The sequence below is a fragment of the Helobdella robusta genome, assembly GCF_000326865.2.
Source record: "Helobdella robusta unplaced genomic scaffold HELROscaffold_115, whole genome shotgun sequence".
Classification (NCBI taxonomy): domain Eukaryota; kingdom Metazoa; phylum Annelida; class Clitellata; order Rhynchobdellida; family Glossiphoniidae; genus Helobdella; species Helobdella robusta.
This window is the reverse complement of record NW_008703642.1, coordinates 112,788-132,749: the sequence shown is the minus strand read 5'-3', so window position 1 is coordinate 132,749 and position 19,962 is coordinate 112,788. Positions and strand designations below refer to the sequence as shown.

The 19,962-nt window shown below is 32.2% G+C and overlaps 2 protein-coding genes across 2 annotated transcripts; both read right to left on the bottom strand.

Annotated features, from left to right (window-relative positions):
- Positions 1-607: 607 nt before the first annotated feature.
- On the bottom strand, positions 608-4,011 carry HELRODRAFT_183695 (hypothetical protein; the record flags this gene model as incomplete). Its single annotated transcript, XM_009013284.1, has 4 exons — positions 608-752; positions 1,521-1,628; positions 3,676-3,817; positions 3,891-4,011. The coding sequence occupies 4 exons, from the start codon at positions 4,009-4,011 to the stop codon at positions 608-610; spliced, it is 516 nt and encodes a 171-aa protein (XP_009011532.1).
- A 12,020-nt stretch (positions 4,012-16,031) lies between these two features.
- Positions 16,032-19,449, bottom strand: HELRODRAFT_183694 (hypothetical protein; the record flags this gene model as incomplete). Its single annotated transcript, XM_009013283.1, has 4 exons — positions 16,032-16,207; positions 17,154-17,559; positions 18,454-18,584; positions 19,434-19,449. 4 exons carry the CDS (start codon positions 19,447-19,449, stop codon positions 16,032-16,034), a joined length of 729 nt encoding a protein of 242 aa, XP_009011531.1.
- Positions 19,450-19,962: the final 513 nt, after the last annotated feature.

The window sequence follows — 19,962 nt, the reverse complement described above, 5'->3', positions numbered from 1 at the left end:
TCTTGACAGCGTGTGCGTGTGCTAGTTGTTTTTCGTATAGCTACGTCAACAAACAAAATAAATCCACATCGGTCAATTGAACAATATGATTTCGCCAACAAATCATTCAATAAACTATTCGACCTTTTTTCTCAACCAATAAAATTCTACAAAAATCGTCAATACTTATTTATAGAACAATAGGGCAATATCGTGTACATTGCCATTCATTATTATCAAATGAACGTTGAATATTCATTGTCAACTAGGTAATCGTTTCCAATACACACCGTCATCATCCTTTTAATCATAAATTGAATACTAATTGTCGATATTTTCCTCGCTATTATCATTGGAATTCTGGTAAGTCGTTAAAGACATTTTTATTATTTGTTATCTGACTATTAACTATTAATTTTTTCATTTATTAAATATTATTTTTGTATATATTATCTTCACTGATTTGAATATTATTCGTTTACATATCATCATCAGTCAATTAATTATTATGCGGCTCTTATTAATTATTACTTATATAATACTATTTTTGAATATCTTATATTCACTAATTCAAACATTATTCAACGTTCGTTTAAATTTGTCCACGATTATTATTTTCATTTATTGCTCACTCGTACATAATTCTTTTGACATTTGAATAATGATAGTAGCCGCTCTCATTGGCGTTTGCAGTCACCCAGTGACCGAACTGTAGATCCGTTAGAAAATTTTGTTCCAAATGCGGATCTGGAGTCGCGTTGTACTGAGGCTGTCTGTAGAACATGGAAATTTGCAAAAAAACTTTTAGATCTTCTAAATAATATAATAATTAATATTTTAATAATAAATTTATTGGTTGGCAGCCAATAAAGCGGCTCATTTTTATGATACCATCATGGTTAATGACATTGACATTCTGGAACTTACATAAACCAATGTTTATGTAATAATATTTAATTTAATATCTGTTCTGGTAATGCGCGTCTTTTCTCACCTCTAGAATAAAATAATTTATCTTAGCATTTCAGCATTCAAACAAACTCAATTTAATTACACAAGTCAACAAGGTTTTAGAATCCGAAAGGCGATGTGTAATTTTTGTAGCATTTTTTAAACTGTTTCCTAATCTCTATACAGATTTTTCCAAACACGTACAGATTTTATGACAATCTAGATTTTGTGAAATAAAATATTTAATGAAATATATACAATGTAAATATATGCTAATAATAATCATAATTGTGTTTCACGTTTCGGATTTATTTGTTGAAGCAAATATTTTATTAATTTATCAATCGATATAACTAGAACTTGTTCAAATCATCTTGATACTTTCTGTTATGTTTGCGGTTCATTTACAACCAAAGCTCAACGACGGTCTATCACTACAGATTTGAAAAGGATTTACAAATTATATATCTGTTGTCCTGAGATCTGAGATCAGGATAAGTCGTGGGCTGCAACACTTGTTCTAATGGGTTGCATGACTGGTAAACGGAGGTTATCGATGCCTTTTGCTATTCCGATGATATGGAGATAACCTTGGGATCACCAAAGCAATTGCTACTTCAGTTGAGGCAAAACTAGTAGATTTTCGGCTAAAACGAAACATAAGATAGCACATCCAAACTCGGATTCTGCTATGAAACCTGTTAGTGTTAAAAGAAGAATAAAATGATCCGGTTAGAAACCTAAATTTGTCAAAGACTCGAGTACTGGCAACAAAAAACCAAAAGATATCAGTATCACACTACAGAAAACAAAGCCGTCGTGTAGCCACGTTCTTTACGGTTAAAGACCAGATGTGTTACTGCCATGCCAACAATATTTCTATTCTTCAGTTCGTTACAAGAACTCGCAGACGAATGGCGTCTTTTCAACGACTCATTCAAAGAAGCTTAAAGCCAGTCCTGCTGCATAATGGAAATGTGAAGCTAAGTATTCCGATTGGCCATTCCGTCCACCTGTAACAACATGAAAGTCTTTCACTACTTATGTTTCTCCAGTTAGTGACATTTTAGCAAATATTTAACATTTTCCCATCACTACGCCGATTTAAATCTGATGCTCTTGGTAGCGCGGATTTTTAACAAATATATTTATGTGCTCTTGGGAGATGTCTAGTCCTGTCAAGAATAGATTATTTCAACTTTTTATTATGAAAGACCTTGCAAAAATCTATCAAGAATATCTACAGACTATTCAAAATAAAACTACAAAAATTACTTTAAATAAACCCGTCGTTTCAGTTCAATTCAAAAAAGAGACAACATGCTCGGGGTGTCTTTGAAGCAACTATGCGATTCGGCAGTGTTCATATTATTATCATTTTATATATAAATTAATAAACAGATAAAAAATTGATGTTTGTTAAAAATCTTTGCTGACAAATCTAAAAAATTGTGACAATTCTGGATTCGAAAAGATGATTTTGTTTCTAATTTATTAAACGGTTTCGATAAATTTAAATTATTTTGTATTTTTAAATGTATAAACCTCTTTTATCTGAATAACCAATTTCTAGTTATTTATAAACAAAAATTTAGGTAAATTTTGTGAAAATATTAGTGAAAATGCTTTACTGGATTAAGCATAAAATTGTTTATAATTTTCCGTGTTTGTTTAATATTTTTATGGTAAAAAATTTTAACTTGGCTAAACAATTTAAAGAACTTTTTTTTATTGAATACAGTTGGTTTTTGAAAAGTTTTGGTTTTCAAACAAGATTATTTTACAATTTAGAAGTAAACCAGTAAATTTCATCTTTTCATGATTAAGTTTAAAAAGACAAATTTCAGAAAATAGTTTAAAATATGATTAAATTCGGATAAAACCAAATCAATGTCAAGCGAATGATATATTGAAGACCAATCATAAACAGCAAACCTATTTATGGATAATCGATAGACTTATAGGAAAAAAATTAAGATTTAAATTTGGGTATTTTTTGCATGTTGGAACATTATATTGAACATGGTAAAAATAAGCAAGTGGTCTGCTAAGTCTGATGTTGTTGTTGACGTATGATTAGAAATGTTGTTTGATATTGCTTATAAGAGAACTGAACAGACCAAAATTTCTGCTGGGTTTACAAATAAGAGGGTTGATATAGAAAGAATGATTATAAAACGTATGATTAGAAATGTTGTTTGATATTGCCTATAGAAAAATTGAACAGACCAAAATTTTTGCTGGGTTTACAAATAAGAGGGTTGATATAGAAAGAATATCAAGTGTTTAAAAAGTCTGAGGAAGCAATTTTATTAAAGGAGAGAAGGTTGATATTAAAATCACCAGGTATATATACCAAATTTTTATTAAGATTTTTGCTGGTCAACATTTTTAAATGAAAATATTTAAATCATAACTAGGTGGACTATATATGACCCGATTACATTACACATATTTATATATAATATTGTTATAACTGACCGGTAATCCCAGTTAAAAAGTGACACGAAATAACTATCGTTTTATTCACAACTCGATAATCAATGTTAATCAATTACTCGATAATCAACGTTAATTAATTTTACTAATAAAAGTTAATGTTTACAAAATATCAAATTAACGTTCAGAGACTGTCGCTTTCCAAATAACATATCACTAACAAACGTTTATCGCAAATAAAATAAAAATACAACGCAAAATCAAACATCAAATATTGCTTTCCAATATCAAATATTCAACAGCCACCATTCAATATCTTGCAGTATCACGCCTCCTTGTTTGAAGCAGTCGGCCGTGACCCCATGTTGCTGCACAATGACGACAGTAATTGTTTCTAGGGCGTTGTTTACAACCTCGCAGTAGATGTCCTTTTTCTCCACAATTCCAGCTTTTCCCGTTTACCATTTCGTCGTAGATGTCCTCTTTCTTCACAATTCTAGCATTTTAGCGCATCATAATACCGATTACAATCTCATCGTAGATGTTTCTTTCTCCACAATTCCAGCATTTTGGCAAAATCACGTTTACAATTTCGTTGAAGATGTCCCTTTCCCTCACAATTTCAGCACTTTGGCCCTCCATAATCCTGACCCTTCTGTTCTAGAACTATTCTTTGACACGAACATTCTTCAGGAATTTGGTGCAGCTTTTAGTCAGTCTTTGATGTTTGCTTTGCTGACTCGAATGTAAGACTGTAGACAACGACGTCTTTGAGGTTGCGTTACTCCGCTTATATGAGGGTTTGTCGTCTAAGTTTGGAATCTCAAGCAGTCTTTACAAACTTTTTCAATGCAGTTTCTTATCTGTGTTGTGGGTCGTACGTGAGCTAACCGTTCAATATTTTGTGCCAGCAGCTGTAATAACTAATGACTCTCCAGGTAGCTGCGTCCGGTCGGGATTGGGACTTTACCGTAATGTAAATTCAACGCATTGTCAAGACTTTTCGACTGAAATCATTAAGAGAACTTCTGCTGCTGACCCTCGTAAACGCTACCACAAGAGCCATTGCCCGCTCTTTCATTTCAGCCATAATTCATTGCTGCTGCTTCAAAGTGGGCTTTATAAATGTTCCAAGAAGTTTCTCCGTCAAATGCTGGCTCTTTGAATGTCTTCGTGGTCACGTGGCTTAGAGGTGTGGAGCTTATATTTTAAGTTTCTTCCAGACCTTGTTTAAGTTTATCAATTTTTCAAGATAATTTCTGATCGAGCTCGATAACATTTTGATCAACTTTATATTCAATTTTTGAATTTTATTATATAATTGATTACTGATATCAAACTTTTCTTTGAGTTCTCTCAACGGTTAGCATCAATCGCGGCCGACAGTTCGAGTTTGGCGTCTATTTTTTTCTCCCGTCTGTTTTATTTGTTTTCTCATTTGTTTTATTTCGGTTAACTGTTATTCAATTTTTGCTGACTATTGTTCAACTTTTGTAGATTGTTTAATTTCTGATGCAGTAGAACCATTAATTAGGTATTTGTCTCAGCGCCAACAACTGTCTTTGACTAGACATCCTGATCGTCAAACTCAAATTCATCTGGATTTGTGTTTTCATTAACAAGGTCTTTTTCCGTTAGGCGTGCTATCATTGCTCCTTTGTTTCGCTTTTGTAACTCTTTGAGCAGCTTTTTTTGCTTTCTTTTTCTAAAATTAAAAAGTGAATTTTCTTTTCTCAAAATTGGTAATATAAGATAGTGAACATTTTTTTCCCAAAATGAGGAAATTTGAATTTTTGAACCACTAAGTCATCGTTGGTGGGATGAATTTAAACTAGATTGAATCTCATTTTTCAGGTAGATTAGTGCATCTTCAACCAAACAATATACAAGTATTACAAGTAGAGCTAGTTATTGTCATTATTTCTGCTATACAAAACCACTTTTAAGGTGGATAAAACCAACATAAGCATACAAAACAGAGCAACAACTTGTTCTATGATTTTTGAAATGAAAAAAAAAGAGTCAATTAGTCTGTAGTTGCTTTTTTAGTTGCTTAGAATTTTTTAATTTAGGTCTCACTTTTGCCGTTTTATTGAAATTTGTCTTTTAACATACACATACTAGACGACATGATGACATTAAAGGCAAAATGTAAATCGAGTTTTTCCTTCAACAAAAAGGTTGTAATCGGATCAAAGCTGCACGATTTGCAACTAGACGGCGGGACTAATTTTTTAAAATTTCATTTCAAAATGTAAAAAAGACTCATGTTGATATAAAATTCGGGAATTTTAAGTATTTTAAAAGTCGAAATTGCTAAAAACTGTAGGCTAAGAGATGTACTTTTCCAAACATGGACGAAACGGTTTTCTACAGCCATCTAAAATTTTAAAAATAGAAACGATCATCGACTGATACCATTTTTTTCTTTTACTTTTTCTTTCCAGTGAAAGAGATCAACGGTATTGTTTGGCATCCTTTCAAACCTGCGTGTGGAGTTGGAACGTTTTTATTCAAAAAACATTTGTAATCGAACCAGTCGTTGAATTTTGAGCAAACTTTTAGAGCTGTTTATAATTTTGATAAATACAGAAATATATTCGGAAGTGAAATGTCAAGAATTTGTCAAACAGGCTGTTTATGTTAATATGACCAAACTTTAAATCATCGTTTTATTTTAACAACGCATAAAATGAATACAATAATATATTGACATTTGGTATTCAAATTATTATAAATTTCATACTATGAGCAGATAGGTTTGATGAAAAGCTTCAAACAAATCTGACGATCTTGTAATGCTTAGCTGCATCAAGCCTTCATTTATATCGGGAATCAAACTGGCATAAAAGAAATTGTAAATAAAATTAGTTAAATCATGAGAAACTAATAATCATTAAAAAAAATGTTCTGAAAAATATCTTTGAATAAAATAACGCCAAAAACCTAAACGAATAGGCAAGTCCTTTTCCTCTTATTAGTTTCCACATGGGTCCCTCCAGCTCAGTAATAAAGTTACAAAACACAAGAAGAGCTGGGATATCTTGGTTATCGAAATCTTTTGGACATAGACAAGAACGAATTAGGTATGACGAATCAGTGGATCCGATTCCGACTATTGATGATTTAACATGAAATAACTGAGGTTTAACAAATGATGAATCAAACGTAGAAGTCCATCTATGAAAAATTTATGCAAAAAACCGAAGTGAATTTTTTTGATCCATGAAATAATAAAATTTTAAATATCAACTTTGTTAAACTATTAGTAGTAGCAGTGGTTATTCTTTTTGAATGGAATAATAAAATAAACTCTTTGTTCCAAACAGAATAAATGCTTTTGCCAATTCCCAAAGATTTATTTAACATGTCAACATCTGCTGTCATGTGAATGTACAAATTTTCGAGTCGAAAAATACTCTCTTTTATTTTGTTAAGATTGTCTAAGTGCTGAAAAAAAAGTTCATAAAAACCAATTAAAAAAATATATGAGAAATTAAATCCTAATTTGTGGTCCAGCAAAAATAATGATAATTATAATTTATATAACAAAGAACCGCTTACATTTTTTATATTTCAGAAACACGACAAAATATTTTATAGAAATCATTATTTTTAACTTTATAATTGATGATTTGTCTTTTCTTAACTTGATTCTGTCAATCTCCTACAGCGTGTCAAAGTCGATTACAAATTTGGCCGACTTCGACTCCTTGATTAAAATTTTCCGACTTTGTTACCAACGGGTCCAGATAAATTTCCAAAAACTTTGTTGAATTTTCCCTTACAATTTTAGTTAAAATCAACTACAAAATAAAAAAAGAGTAAAAAGTTTTAGAAATGACTTTTCTTTTCCCTTACAATTTTAGTTAAAATCAACTACAAAATAAAAAAAGAGTAAAAAATTTTAGAAATGACATTTCTTTAGTAAAATCATTCTATATTTATTTTATGCTTATGTTATAAAATATATAGAAGGATAATAATTTAATTGATTAAGTTTTTGCAGCAAATATATGTATGACTAGTTAGTGCTCAGCAAGCAAACTCTTCCAAAAATCATCATTATAATTTTTTCCATTATTGGGATTATATTATAAAATTTGTGAAGTAGATGGTCGCCAATGCCATAATAGGATAAGAAGCGAGAAAGAAGAAGTTGCAATTTTATTGACTATATTGTTGTCTTAAAGAATAAAGGAAAAAATAAAATTTAAAACTGTTAAATGAAAATTAAGTTTAAGTTTAGTTTAAAAGCATCATAAAACAATTAAACACGAAATATTAAGGGTACGAAAAGTTAGCACATTTATAATCCAAAGGAAATGGATAAAAATACCCATAAAAATTGGAACTTTCTTTTTGCGCCTTAACATTTTAGGACATTGGCAACCAACGACTTCCACAAAACCAGTTCTAACATGTTGGTGATATACAACAAGTGACAAAAGGACTTAATGAATGTAATTTATCGTTGATCGCAATTTTTATAATAATTATTAGATTTTCCATTACTTTCATTCGAATGATGTGACCAAAAAACAGATTATTTGTAGTAATGTTTGTAGTAAAGGTCATTGAAGGTATGAGGTCCGACTAAATTTTATAATTTTTTTCAAAAACACATCTCAGCAGCATTAATCCTTTTTTCCATTTTTTTTAGGATTCAGAGCTGTAAGTGAGCACAGAAAAATTGTAACAGTTTTAAATTTGTTGATATTCTGATTTTACTGATGTTTTTCATTTTAGAATGTGCATCTTTCGTCATACCTATTACATTTACAAACTGAGATATTGAAACTTACGAGATAATTGAAGAATTTGACTTGTTTCACTTGTTTACCATTAATGATTATGGAGTAAATCTGGGTGGTTTTGCTTTTACTGATAAACATGCACTCATTGATGTTAATTTGCCTTTTCTTTTACTTTCAAAAACCAGTTAGCAAATAATTATTTGCAGTTTTTCCATTTATTCCGCTATTGGCATTCGAATAAACGTTCAATTAATTTACGTTTGATTTTTTTTTTATTCTTGTAACGAACAGGACAAACATTCTTTAAAAAACGTTGATTATGAATAACTGATTTAAAAATCATTAAAAAAATTTTAACAGTCTAAATTAATTGTCAATTTTGTGATGATAAACTGTTTTATTTATTAAATCAATTAATATATTTTCATGAAAAATATAATTTTGAAAAATTGAAATTATCGCTTATATTCCATTAACTGCTATGACATCGAATCAGTATTTTATAAAAAACATCATAGAGCATCACAGATTTCGAGATTGGTTGCGAGCTGTTGATACAATGAAATTGATGTTCATTGATTTATGAATAAATATCTGTTGAATCAATTAATTAAAAAAAAAAAACAATTTACTTGAGGTAAATTTTTTTTTTGGTGAAAATCTCTAAGGAATGATTGTTGACATAGAATACTAGAACTGTGAAGTACCGACTCTACGTTTGAAAAAATAAAATTTGAAAAAAATTGATTCGAATACAATAAAAATTTTATTGACGTTCAAACTTGTTGATAGAATGAAACGTTCATTTAAAAAAAAACAGAAGTAATCAAAATGTGTTAACATTACCAAACTTGAACGATTTTTTGAAGTAAATGTTCGTATTAATAAAAAAAAAACTAATAAAATGTTAAACTAAAAGTTAGATTTTTCTTAATTCATTTTAGATTTCTATGTTTTCACACTAAAGCAAAACCTCATTTATTTTTTTATTCTTGAAATAGCATTTTGAATTCAATATCTCTATTTATATCGATTTTATTTTAGGTATTTTAATTTCGCTAAATATAAATGTCATATTACTTTATATATCGACTAGCACCAATTAGATTCATACAAATTATTTGTACGTTCTTTATTACTTTTTATCCTCAGTTTTTTTCCATTATATGTAAACTAATTTTCATTATTTTTAAGTACTAATTTGTAAGACGTCTTTTAACACTTATTTTCATTAGCTGCTGACAACGGTTTGACAATTTGACTTGAACATGGGAGTGACGGGCAGGTATTTAAAAAATCAGTACTGATGTTTTGGCATCAGTAATACAAATAAAAAAATCCAAAAAAGGATAAGCATAAAGATAGAAATTTCAATCGAAGAAATCGTTCTTTATTACTTTTTATCCTCAGTTTTTTTCTATTATATGTAAACTAATTTTCATTAGTTTAAGTACTAATTTGTAAGACGTCTTTTAACACTTATTTTCATTAGCTGCTGACAACGGTTTGACAATTTGACTTGAACATGGGAGTGACGGGCAGGTATTTAAAAAATCAGTACTGATGTTTTGGCATCAGTAATACAAATAAAAAAATCCAAAAAAGGATAAGCATAAAGATAGAAATTTCAATCGAAGAAACGATGAAAACACGATTTACTTTTTTCGCGTCTATGTATGTTATCAACGTAAGGCTATTACTAGCACTTGTCGCCACACAGTTAGACCACCAATCGCAAGCCAGTACAGATTGGAGTATATACAAAACCGTTTTGATAAACGCTGCAACTACAGTTTGTGGGAAAACTGGTATAAAACGTCAGCATGAACGGGACACTTGGTGGTGGAATGATAGGGTACAAAATGTAATAGCTGAAAAGAAAGCTGCATACAAGCAATGGCAAAAATCAAAGTCTGTTGATGACCATAATGTTTTCCATGAAAAGAACATTATGCAAGACATAAAGTCGCACTGGCTCGGACAGATTTGTGCAGAGAGTGAGAAAAGAAAAGAAAAGGTGAGCAAATGAAATCTCTGTAATGACATTATCAAAGTATCTGGTACTGCAGGTATCCAAACGTCACAACAACTTTGCCGTGAAGTGTGGAAAAATTGCTCAATGTTGACTGAATGGAACAATAGCATGACAGTTCCGCTATACAAAGACAAAGGTGATCCAATGAACTGTTCATCAAAGTGTCTGTTAGAACACTCTCTGAAAATTGTCGAGAAATTTTCGAGAAGATTAACGTCGTGCATCACAATCGTAAATTAACAATTTGATTTCCTAGCGGAGAAATCAACAATTGATGCAATTCACATTCTTCGGCAACTGCAAGAGAAGTATCTCGCAAAGCATCAACAACTATCACACATTTTTGTAGACCTTGAAAAAGCATTTGATCAAGTTCCCCGTGAAGCAACCAGGTGGAGTCTACGTCGACAATTCATTCCAGAATATCTTGTTCGACTTGTAATAGAAGTGTATACTCAAGTCAGCACAACGGTTGGGAACACAGATGCATTCAAAATCGGAGTTGGAGTTCACCAGGGCTCGATTCTCAGTCCACTGTTACTTTAACTGTGATAGAAAAAATCATAAAGCCGATACTCACTGGTGACATTTGGAATCTAGTATATGCTGATGATATCGTTTTAACAGCAACGTCTGAGAAGAACGCAGCACTGATGTTTGAAGATTGGAACACCAGACTCGCCGATCATGGATTCAAAGTCAACATCAGCAAAACCAAAGCAATGAACACTGGTGAACCCATCCAATCCACAGCTACTAGACGATGGCCCTGTTCAGTTTGTAAAGCTGGTGTAGGTAACAATTCAGTCAAGTGTCAGCAGTGTAACCAGTGGTGTCACAAACGTTTGTCAAAAATAATTGGTACTTTATCTAAAGTGTCTAATTTTGTTTGTCCTGCTTCCACAACATCAAATACGAAATAGCAATGTTTTTGAAGCCATTAAAATAGAGAATGTCACATCGTTTAAATATCTAGGGGATGTTCTGGATTGTACTGGAACAGCTGAAGCTGCCGTTCGAGCACGCATACGTGCAGCCTGAAATAAATGGCATCTCCATGCCTCTATATTGATGCGGCGTGACATCCCACTACCACTACGATCAAGACTTTAAAAATCTCTGATACGTCCGGTGTTGTTATATGGTGCAGAAACATGTCAATGATAACAAAAATGGAACAACAACTTCAACGAACCAATATGAAAATGCTCCGATGGATGCAACGAACTAGTCTGAAGGACCACATCAAATTTACCGAAATCCTGCGACGTGTTGGTTTAGATGATATAAAGGACGAATGCCGGCAACACCGTCTGTGGTGGTTAGGTCATGTCAAACAAAGTGAAAACAGTGTCATAACTTATCTTGCAGATGTTGAAGTACCTGGCACACGTACCAAAGGCCGCCCAAAGAAATCCTGGTCGCAAACAATCGAGCAAGACATGAAAGCTCTATATTTAAAAGAAATGGATACAAATGATAGTCTAATTTGGCGTAAAAAATTGATGGCGAAGGAAACAACGTCCTACCTCAAGGAACCGGGTCTTAGGACACTAAACGAAGATTGATTGAATGATTGATTGATTGTAAAGCTATGATATTAACGAACATAAAATACTAAACTAACTAAACGGTTCATGGAACTTCCCCTAACCAATTTTAATATGAAATAAAAAAAATGTTAAAGTTAGTAATTAATTTGATTTTGTTATAATTAAAAGTATATTATTACCAAGTAATATACACATACAAAAATTTACCATGTGCACCTTATTTCTTAAGTAAATTTTGTTTAGTTAATTTGTTTTCAGTAAAAAATTTGTGAACTTTTTTGCTTACTTAAACTTGGTCAAACTGCATGTTGAACTTTTTTATGCGTCTGTACTAAACCTTAAATGTGATTAATCAAGCGCCAATTAAAAAGGCTATCTAAACCATGACCTCTAGCCGTATATTTTCCTACATCTAAAGTAGAATTTTATAAATAACGAATCTCCAACTTTCACAATCACTACAAGTAAAAAACTACACTCTGTTTCCCTTCCATACAACAAAATATATCATGCTCGTTACATTTATTAATATTTTTTCCTAATTACATGTATATAGTTTATTTTTCATTTTATTCTTCTCCCACTAAAATCGATCTACAAACACCTTAAATGGAAGAGAATTGGCATTAGTGTGAAAAAGTAACCAAATTGGGTGGCAAGGTAAGCAAGCTTAGGTAGACTGCAAAATAAACAGGCAACAGTGATGTAACTCATTTATTTTTCAGCTTGACTAAGATATTTCACCTTGAAGTTTCTAACAGCAACAGAATAATTTTGAAACATGGAACAACGGCTTCTTATTGGTTGTCAACAAGATTTTGAAGCTCAATCGATATATTTTTCATACAAGCAACATTAGATGATAAAGACAAGGATATATGCCTTGCTGAAAAAATGCGGTATGCAAAAGTAGTTCCAAGAGAACAATATGATGCTTGGATAAAAATTTTGAAATAATTCGGTTGCTTCATACTATATTTATAAAAATCAGGAATAATCCAGTGAAGAAAAAAACAATTTGCTTCAGTGCGACAACGTAAGAGCTATAGTGCTTGTTCCGCTCGCATGTAAAATCATATTACTGGTCATCCTAACCTTAACCGAAATCCAAACAGACTAGCGCTAAAACAGACAACCTTCCACCATAAGTTTCTAACAGCAACAAAATAATATAGAAATATGGTACAACGGCTACTATTTGTTAAATCAACAAGATTGTGTAGCTCAATCGATATAACATTTCTACAAGCAAGCTTAGATGATAAAGACAACGACATACATTAATACGCTTGCTAAAAAAAGTAGTGCCAAAAAAGCAAGATATGATGCTTGGATGAGGTGATGTGATTACTCAAATTTTGAAATAATATTGTTGCTTCATACTATTTTTACAAAAATCAGAAATAATCCATTGAAGAAAAAAAACAATTCGCTTCAGTGCGACAACGTCAAAACTATAAAGCTTGCTCCGCTTGCATATAAAACCATATCATGGGTCAATCTAACTCTAACGGGTCATCCTAACCCTTACCGAATTCCATTTTGCGAATTCCAAATAGCGCTAGAAAAGATAAACTTTTGGAAATAAATCAAAAATTATAAAGTAGAAAATAGAATATATGGAAAAAACTAAAAAAATATACTAGTAATGAATTTATAACAATGCTTTTATAATATATCAGTAATGGATTTATAACAATACTTTTATGATTTATCTACCAAACTAAGAGAACAAATAAGAGACCATTGAAATGGATACAACTGATTTGGCGTAAAAAATTGATGGCGAAGAAAACAACCTCCTACCTCGGAGAACCGGATCTCTGGACGCTAAACGAAGATTGATTGATTGATTGATTGTAAGGCTATGATATTCACAAACATAAAATAATAAACTAACTACACGCTTTCTTCTTTTTCTTCAAAATGTTCATAATACTATACAATTTTTTGAATATTCCATTGTTTAGAAATAAATAATAATTAGTTTTGAAAAATTACAATTAAAAATTATTAGGAAATTATTCATAAACTCAAAATTATTTTGAAGGTAAGTTGACATATATACAAATCGGTATAGCAAGAATTCGATATTATTGAGAATTTTCAGCACATTTTAAATGATCATTAAATTTTTTGACAAATTCTGAAAACTTCAATAAATTAATTACATGTTCATTTCAAATTTTCATAACTTTGCAATTTTTGTATCCGTCATTACCGATTTAATTATGAGTGTATAAGTTAAGTTAAACGTAAGGTTTATCGGTTAATTTTTTTTCACATGACTTAAAAACCCATACAAAAACAATAAAAAAAATTTGACTATCAGCTTGAAAATTGAACGGATTTTAAGAATCAATTTAAAACGTTGTATTTAGTTATAAAAAAAACAACGGAAAACACCAAACGTCTAACGTTTAATGAACGTTGTGGTAGTATTCAAACTTTGAATTACAACATCGGCATCCCTTTTCTTTAGAGCAATGTCACTTTTCATTTTTTTAGAAATGCTTGTGATACGTGCTTCATTTAATACCAAACCAGTTATAATTTCTCCCAGCCACCTTACCCCTTTTTCAAATTTCGAGGTTTCAACCTTTAAACAATTAATAAAAAATATTGTTAAAATTGGCCGGTTCGTTTAATTTCTGTGAAAAATAAATAACTTCCAAATTATCGATTTATCTATTTACAAAAACAAAAATTAATTAATCAATCAATAATCAACGTTAATTAATTTTACTAATAAAAGTTAGTCTCCAAACTATCAAATTAACGTTCAGAAACTATCGCTTTCCGAATAACAACGTTTACAACAGCAACAAATAACAAAAAAATACAATAGAAATACAACGCAGAGTCAAATATCAAATATCGCTATCGACGCTAATATTAATCAATTGCTTTTCAATATCAAATATTCAACAACAACCATTCAATAACCCTGTTTTACCGACGCTTCTCGAACATCCTAGATATCTCATTGTCAGAAAGTTCTACTCCTCCTCGCGTTCGTAGTGACACAAGCGCCTTTAGTGAATAAATTTGAGACGGGGGTTGAGACGAGGAAGAAACATTGTTGTTAGAGGTTCTTTTACAATGCGTACTTTCAAAACCTAACCCTACATATGTAATCGTCCAAACCATGTGCCACTTGTTTTTCTGGATACTTGAAATTAAGCAACCACATTAACGCTGCATGATCAGTTCAAAGAAGAAACTTTTTTCCTTAGATATACTTGTGGAAATGTTTTGTTGCCATGATCGCTAGCAGTTCCTTTCACTTATTATGTAGCTTAGTTTAAATAGAACCTCTCTGGTTACGCAAAATCCTTTACGAACCGTCAGTAAAATGTGAGGAAAGTGCACAAATCATTTCTATCTTTCGATGTTGGCCAAGATATTACCATTTTTACTTCACTTCATTCACTTTTTTCGCAAACAAAGTTTAAGCTTTATGTTCGCTGCTCAAAGTTTCAAAAATATATCTCGTAAATGCTGGTTGAACGACTTTCCTAAAAAAATTATATCGCCTGTGGGAAGATATTAAGTAGGAAGTAAACGAAATGATGCCATCTATTTTCGGCAGTGGATAACCATCTTTTATTGTCACTTTGTTTAGCTTTCAGTAGTCTACACAAAAGAGGGTGCTGCCGTCTTTTTTTCTTTACTAGGACAACTGGTGATGTCCAAGGACTAGTTGACGGTTCGATGACACCTTGATATAGCATTGTAGTTATCATCTTGTTTTGTTAGTGGAAGACTGTGTGGTACTTGTCTGATTGGCTTTGAGTCCTAAATATTAATTCGATAAATACCGTGCCCATTTTATCTTGATTATCATCTCCAGTTGAGAATACATCTGCTTTTGAACAATCTCCCTGTGTCATCTGTCAAATTGAATTCACCTAATGATTATCAAGCTTTTCAAAATCAATTATTGATTACTATTTTCCTTATCCGAGCACTATTCTGATGGCGAATATCCAAAGACTTCACCAGATTTACAGATTGACAAAAGCCTTAGTCTTTTTAATTGTAATGAAATGCTCTGCCACCTGAACTGGAACAAAACCGTTTTCATTTGCTTTTACTTCCTTTGAACCAACTTTGACATCAAACTAAAGCATGCAGCCTAGAGACTTTAATTACGATGTTGGAGATGTCAATTCTGCCAACCAACTTCTGCCCCACGAACATGGCTTCTATTAGTTTTCCGCCTCCTTGTTTCAGGCTGTCAGCCGTAAAGCGGGGTCAACACCTAACCGTTTGTGCTGTGCTGTACAATGACGACAGTAATTGTTTCTAGGGTGTTTAAAATTTCGTAGATTTTTTTTCTCTTCTATTCCAGCATTTTGGCGCACTATAATCCTGATCTTTATGCTCTAGAACCATTTTTTGACCCGAAAATTTTTCACAAATCTGGCGCAGCTTTATGTCAGTTATTGATGATTGCCTTGCTGACTGGAATGTAAGACTCAAGACAACGGCTTTTTTGAGATTGCGTTTGTCCGAGGGTTTGTTTAAGATCTGAGGCCCGTTTTTCCTTGATTATTGTCTCCGGTTGCAAAATCCGCTATCAAATTTTCGCCTTTTGAACTATTTTCCAAATTGAGTTCACCTAACTTTTCCGTAAGCTTTTCAAGATTGTCCTTATCGACTAGCCAACCACTATTCTGATGTTGAATATCCAAAGACTTCACGATATTTACAGATTGACAAAAAACTATTTCTCGGTCCTTTTTAATTGTAATGGAATGCTGTGCAACATTTAACACCCAAATCGGAACAAAGTCATTTTCATTTGCTTTTACGAGACTTTTTCCATTAATAATGTTGTTAAGTTCCATTGTTGTCATTGGCTCAACCAGGTAGAGTTGGTGGTCCCCAGTATCGCCAATTATTTTTGCCCATATGATGTTCTCTGATGATTTAGGTACTTCAGTATCAGTGGCGAACCCAATACGAATACATTTCACATTGCTGGTCCCCATTACTATCTTCGTATTTTTCCATCTAAAGAAGCGTCTCTCTAAATCAATTTTAAAACTATGTTTTGTCAGAAAATCAACGTCTATTATGCATTCGTCAGTGATATCTGCTATTAGGAATGTACTCTCGAATGCCAAATCGCCTAGTTTACCAGTATAAGAAATTTCTCCATAGACGAGCGCAGTTCCTCCTGTAGCTGTTCGAAGAATGTATTTATGAAAATTTTCCCTTTTTAGGTTGGGCACCAGATCAGACCTTAAAATTGACCTTGCTCCGGTGTCAATCATAATTTTGCCATTTAACCAAAAGTCGTATTGACTTCAATGCAGACTAAAAACCTTAATCACGGCACTGGGGGCGTCAATTTTTACAAGCCAACTTCTGCTTCCGCGAAATTGGCTTTTACTAGTTTTCAGCCTCCTTATTTGAAGGACACCATCCAACCGTTTGTGCCATGTTGCTGAACAAGGACGACAATAAATGCCTCTAGGGCGTTGTTTACAATCTCGTCGTAGATATCCTCTTTCTTCACAATTCCAGAATTTTGGCACACCATAATCCTTGTTCTAGAAGCATCTTTTGATGTATCGACTTTCGAGATCGCAGCATCCGATTTCGCAACTGGGAATATTTGCTTCATATGCTCTTCACCGTAACGTAAATTCAACGCAATTTCTGCCGCTGATCCTTGTAACGATATCACAACAGCCGTTGTCCGATTTTTTTCATTCCAGTCATAACTCATTGCTGCTTCTTCAAACTGGGCTTTATAAATGTATTGAATGTCTTCGCGATCACGTGGCTTGCAGGTAGGTGTGGAATTTATTTCATCTAGTTCTTGTTTAATGTCCTGGTTATGACATTAAACTGACCCTCACTGCCTTGTGAGTGATGTTGGATCATCAAAGGCTAGGCCCACCGCTTATAACTGTGGTTGCGTAAGGAAGGGCGTCCTGCGTAAAAATTAGCCAAATAAATTACTTATGATGACAGAAGTGACAACGGCCCTCAGTATCCGACAGAATGGCGTCGAGGGGTATTTCGGTTTCATCATAGGTAGCCAAACGGCAACCCCCGATCTCGGGGAAAATGTCGTCTAAACGTGTGTTGTGGTCTTGTTTATGTTTATCTATTTTGCAAAATAATTTTTTTTCGAGCTCAATAACCTTTTGATCAACTTTCTGTTTAATTTTTAACGTGATGTCTTCTATTTTCATCATCTGATTTTCTATTTTTGCATTGATTACTGTCGATTTTTGTTCAGTTTTGATGTCAAATTATTATTTATTATTGTTTGAGTTCTTTTGGCATCAATCGCGGCCGACTGTTCTAATTTGGTATCAATTTGATCTCTCGTCTGTTCAATTTTTGTTGATATTGAAGTAGAGCTATCAATTGCCTCAGCGTTTACCTTGCCCCAGCGTTTACAACTGCATTTGATTCGACATCCTGATCATCAAACTCGAATTCACTAACGTTTATCGCAGATACAATAAAAACATAAGTCAAATATTAAATATCGCTTTCGATACTAATAATCAATCGTTTTCAAAAACAACTATTCAGTTCCTCGTATGCCTTTATATACCTGTTTTAACGACGCTTTTTCAACGTCGTAGATATCTCGCAGTCAGAGGGTTCTAGTACCTACTTGAACTGATACTATCGCTTCTAGCGAATATATTTGTGACGGTTACAACAATATAATGAAAAAACAGTGACTTTTTTTTATTATAAAACAAACCTTGACGGAGATGTTAACAATTGAAGAAAATTCTCCACATTCGAATCGGTCACCGTGCAAACCAAGGGATGAAGAATGTTCAATTAAATCTTCATTTAATTTTTTGACAACAGTTTCATATGGAACTTCCACTAACCAATTTTAATATGAAATAAAATAAATGTTAAAGTTAGTAATTAATTTGATTTTGTTATAATTAAAAGTATATTATAACTAAGTAATATACACATACAAAAATTTAACATGTGCACCTTATTTCTTAAGCAAATTTTGTTTAGTTAATTTGTTTTCAGTAAAAAATTTGTGAACTTTGTCAAACTGCATGTTGAACTTTTTTATGCGTCTGTACTAAACCTTAAATGTGATTAATCAAGCGCCAATTAAAGAGGCTATCTAAACCATGACCTCTAGCCGTATATTTTCCTACATCTAAAGTAGATTTTTATAAATTATAAATCTCCCACTTTCACAATCACAACAAGTAAAAAACTACACTCTGTTTTCCTTCCATACAACGAAATATTTCATGCTCGTTACATTTATTCATATTTTTTCCTAATTACATGTATATACTTTTATTTTTCATTTTATTCTTCTCCCACTAAAATCGATCTACAAACACCTTAAATGGAAGAGAATTGGCATTAGTGTAGGAAAGTAACCAAATTGGGTGGCAAGGTAAGCAAGCTTAGGTAGACTGCTAAATATCTCAATCGATATATTTTTCATACAAGCAACCTTAGATGATAAAGACAAGGATATATGCCTTGCTGAAAAAATGAGGTATGCAAAAGTAGTTCCAAGAGAACAATATATGATGCTTGGATGAAAATTTTAAATTATTCTGTTGCTTCATACTATATTTATAAAAATCAGGAATAATCCAGTTAAGAAAAAAACAATTTCCTTCAGCGCGACAACGTAAGAGTTATAGTGCTTGTTCCGCTCGCATGTAAAAACATATTACTGGTCATCCTAACCTTGAACGAATTCCATTTTGCCTAGAATGCAAGCTAGCGATAAAACAGACAACCTTCCACCATAAGTTTCTAACAGCAACAAAATAATATTGAAATATGGTACAACGGCTTCTTATTTGTTATATCAACAAGATTGTGTAGCTCAATCGATATAACATTTCTACAAGCAAGCTTAGATGATAAAGACAACGACATACATTAATACGCTTGCTAAAAAAAGTAGTGCCAAAAAAGCAAGATATGATGCTTGGATGAGGTGATGTGATTACTCAAATTTTGAAATAATATTGTTGCTTCATACTATTTTTACAAAAATCAGAAATAATCCAGCGAAGCAAAAAAAAACAATTCGCTTCAGTGCGACAACGTCAAAACTATAAAGCTTGTTCCGCTCGTATGTAAAACCATATCATGAGTCATTCTAACTCTAACGGGTCATCCTAACCCTAACCGAATTCCATTTTGCGCTAGAAAAGATAATCTTTTGGAAATAAATCAAAAATTATAAAGTAGAAAAAAGAATATAAGG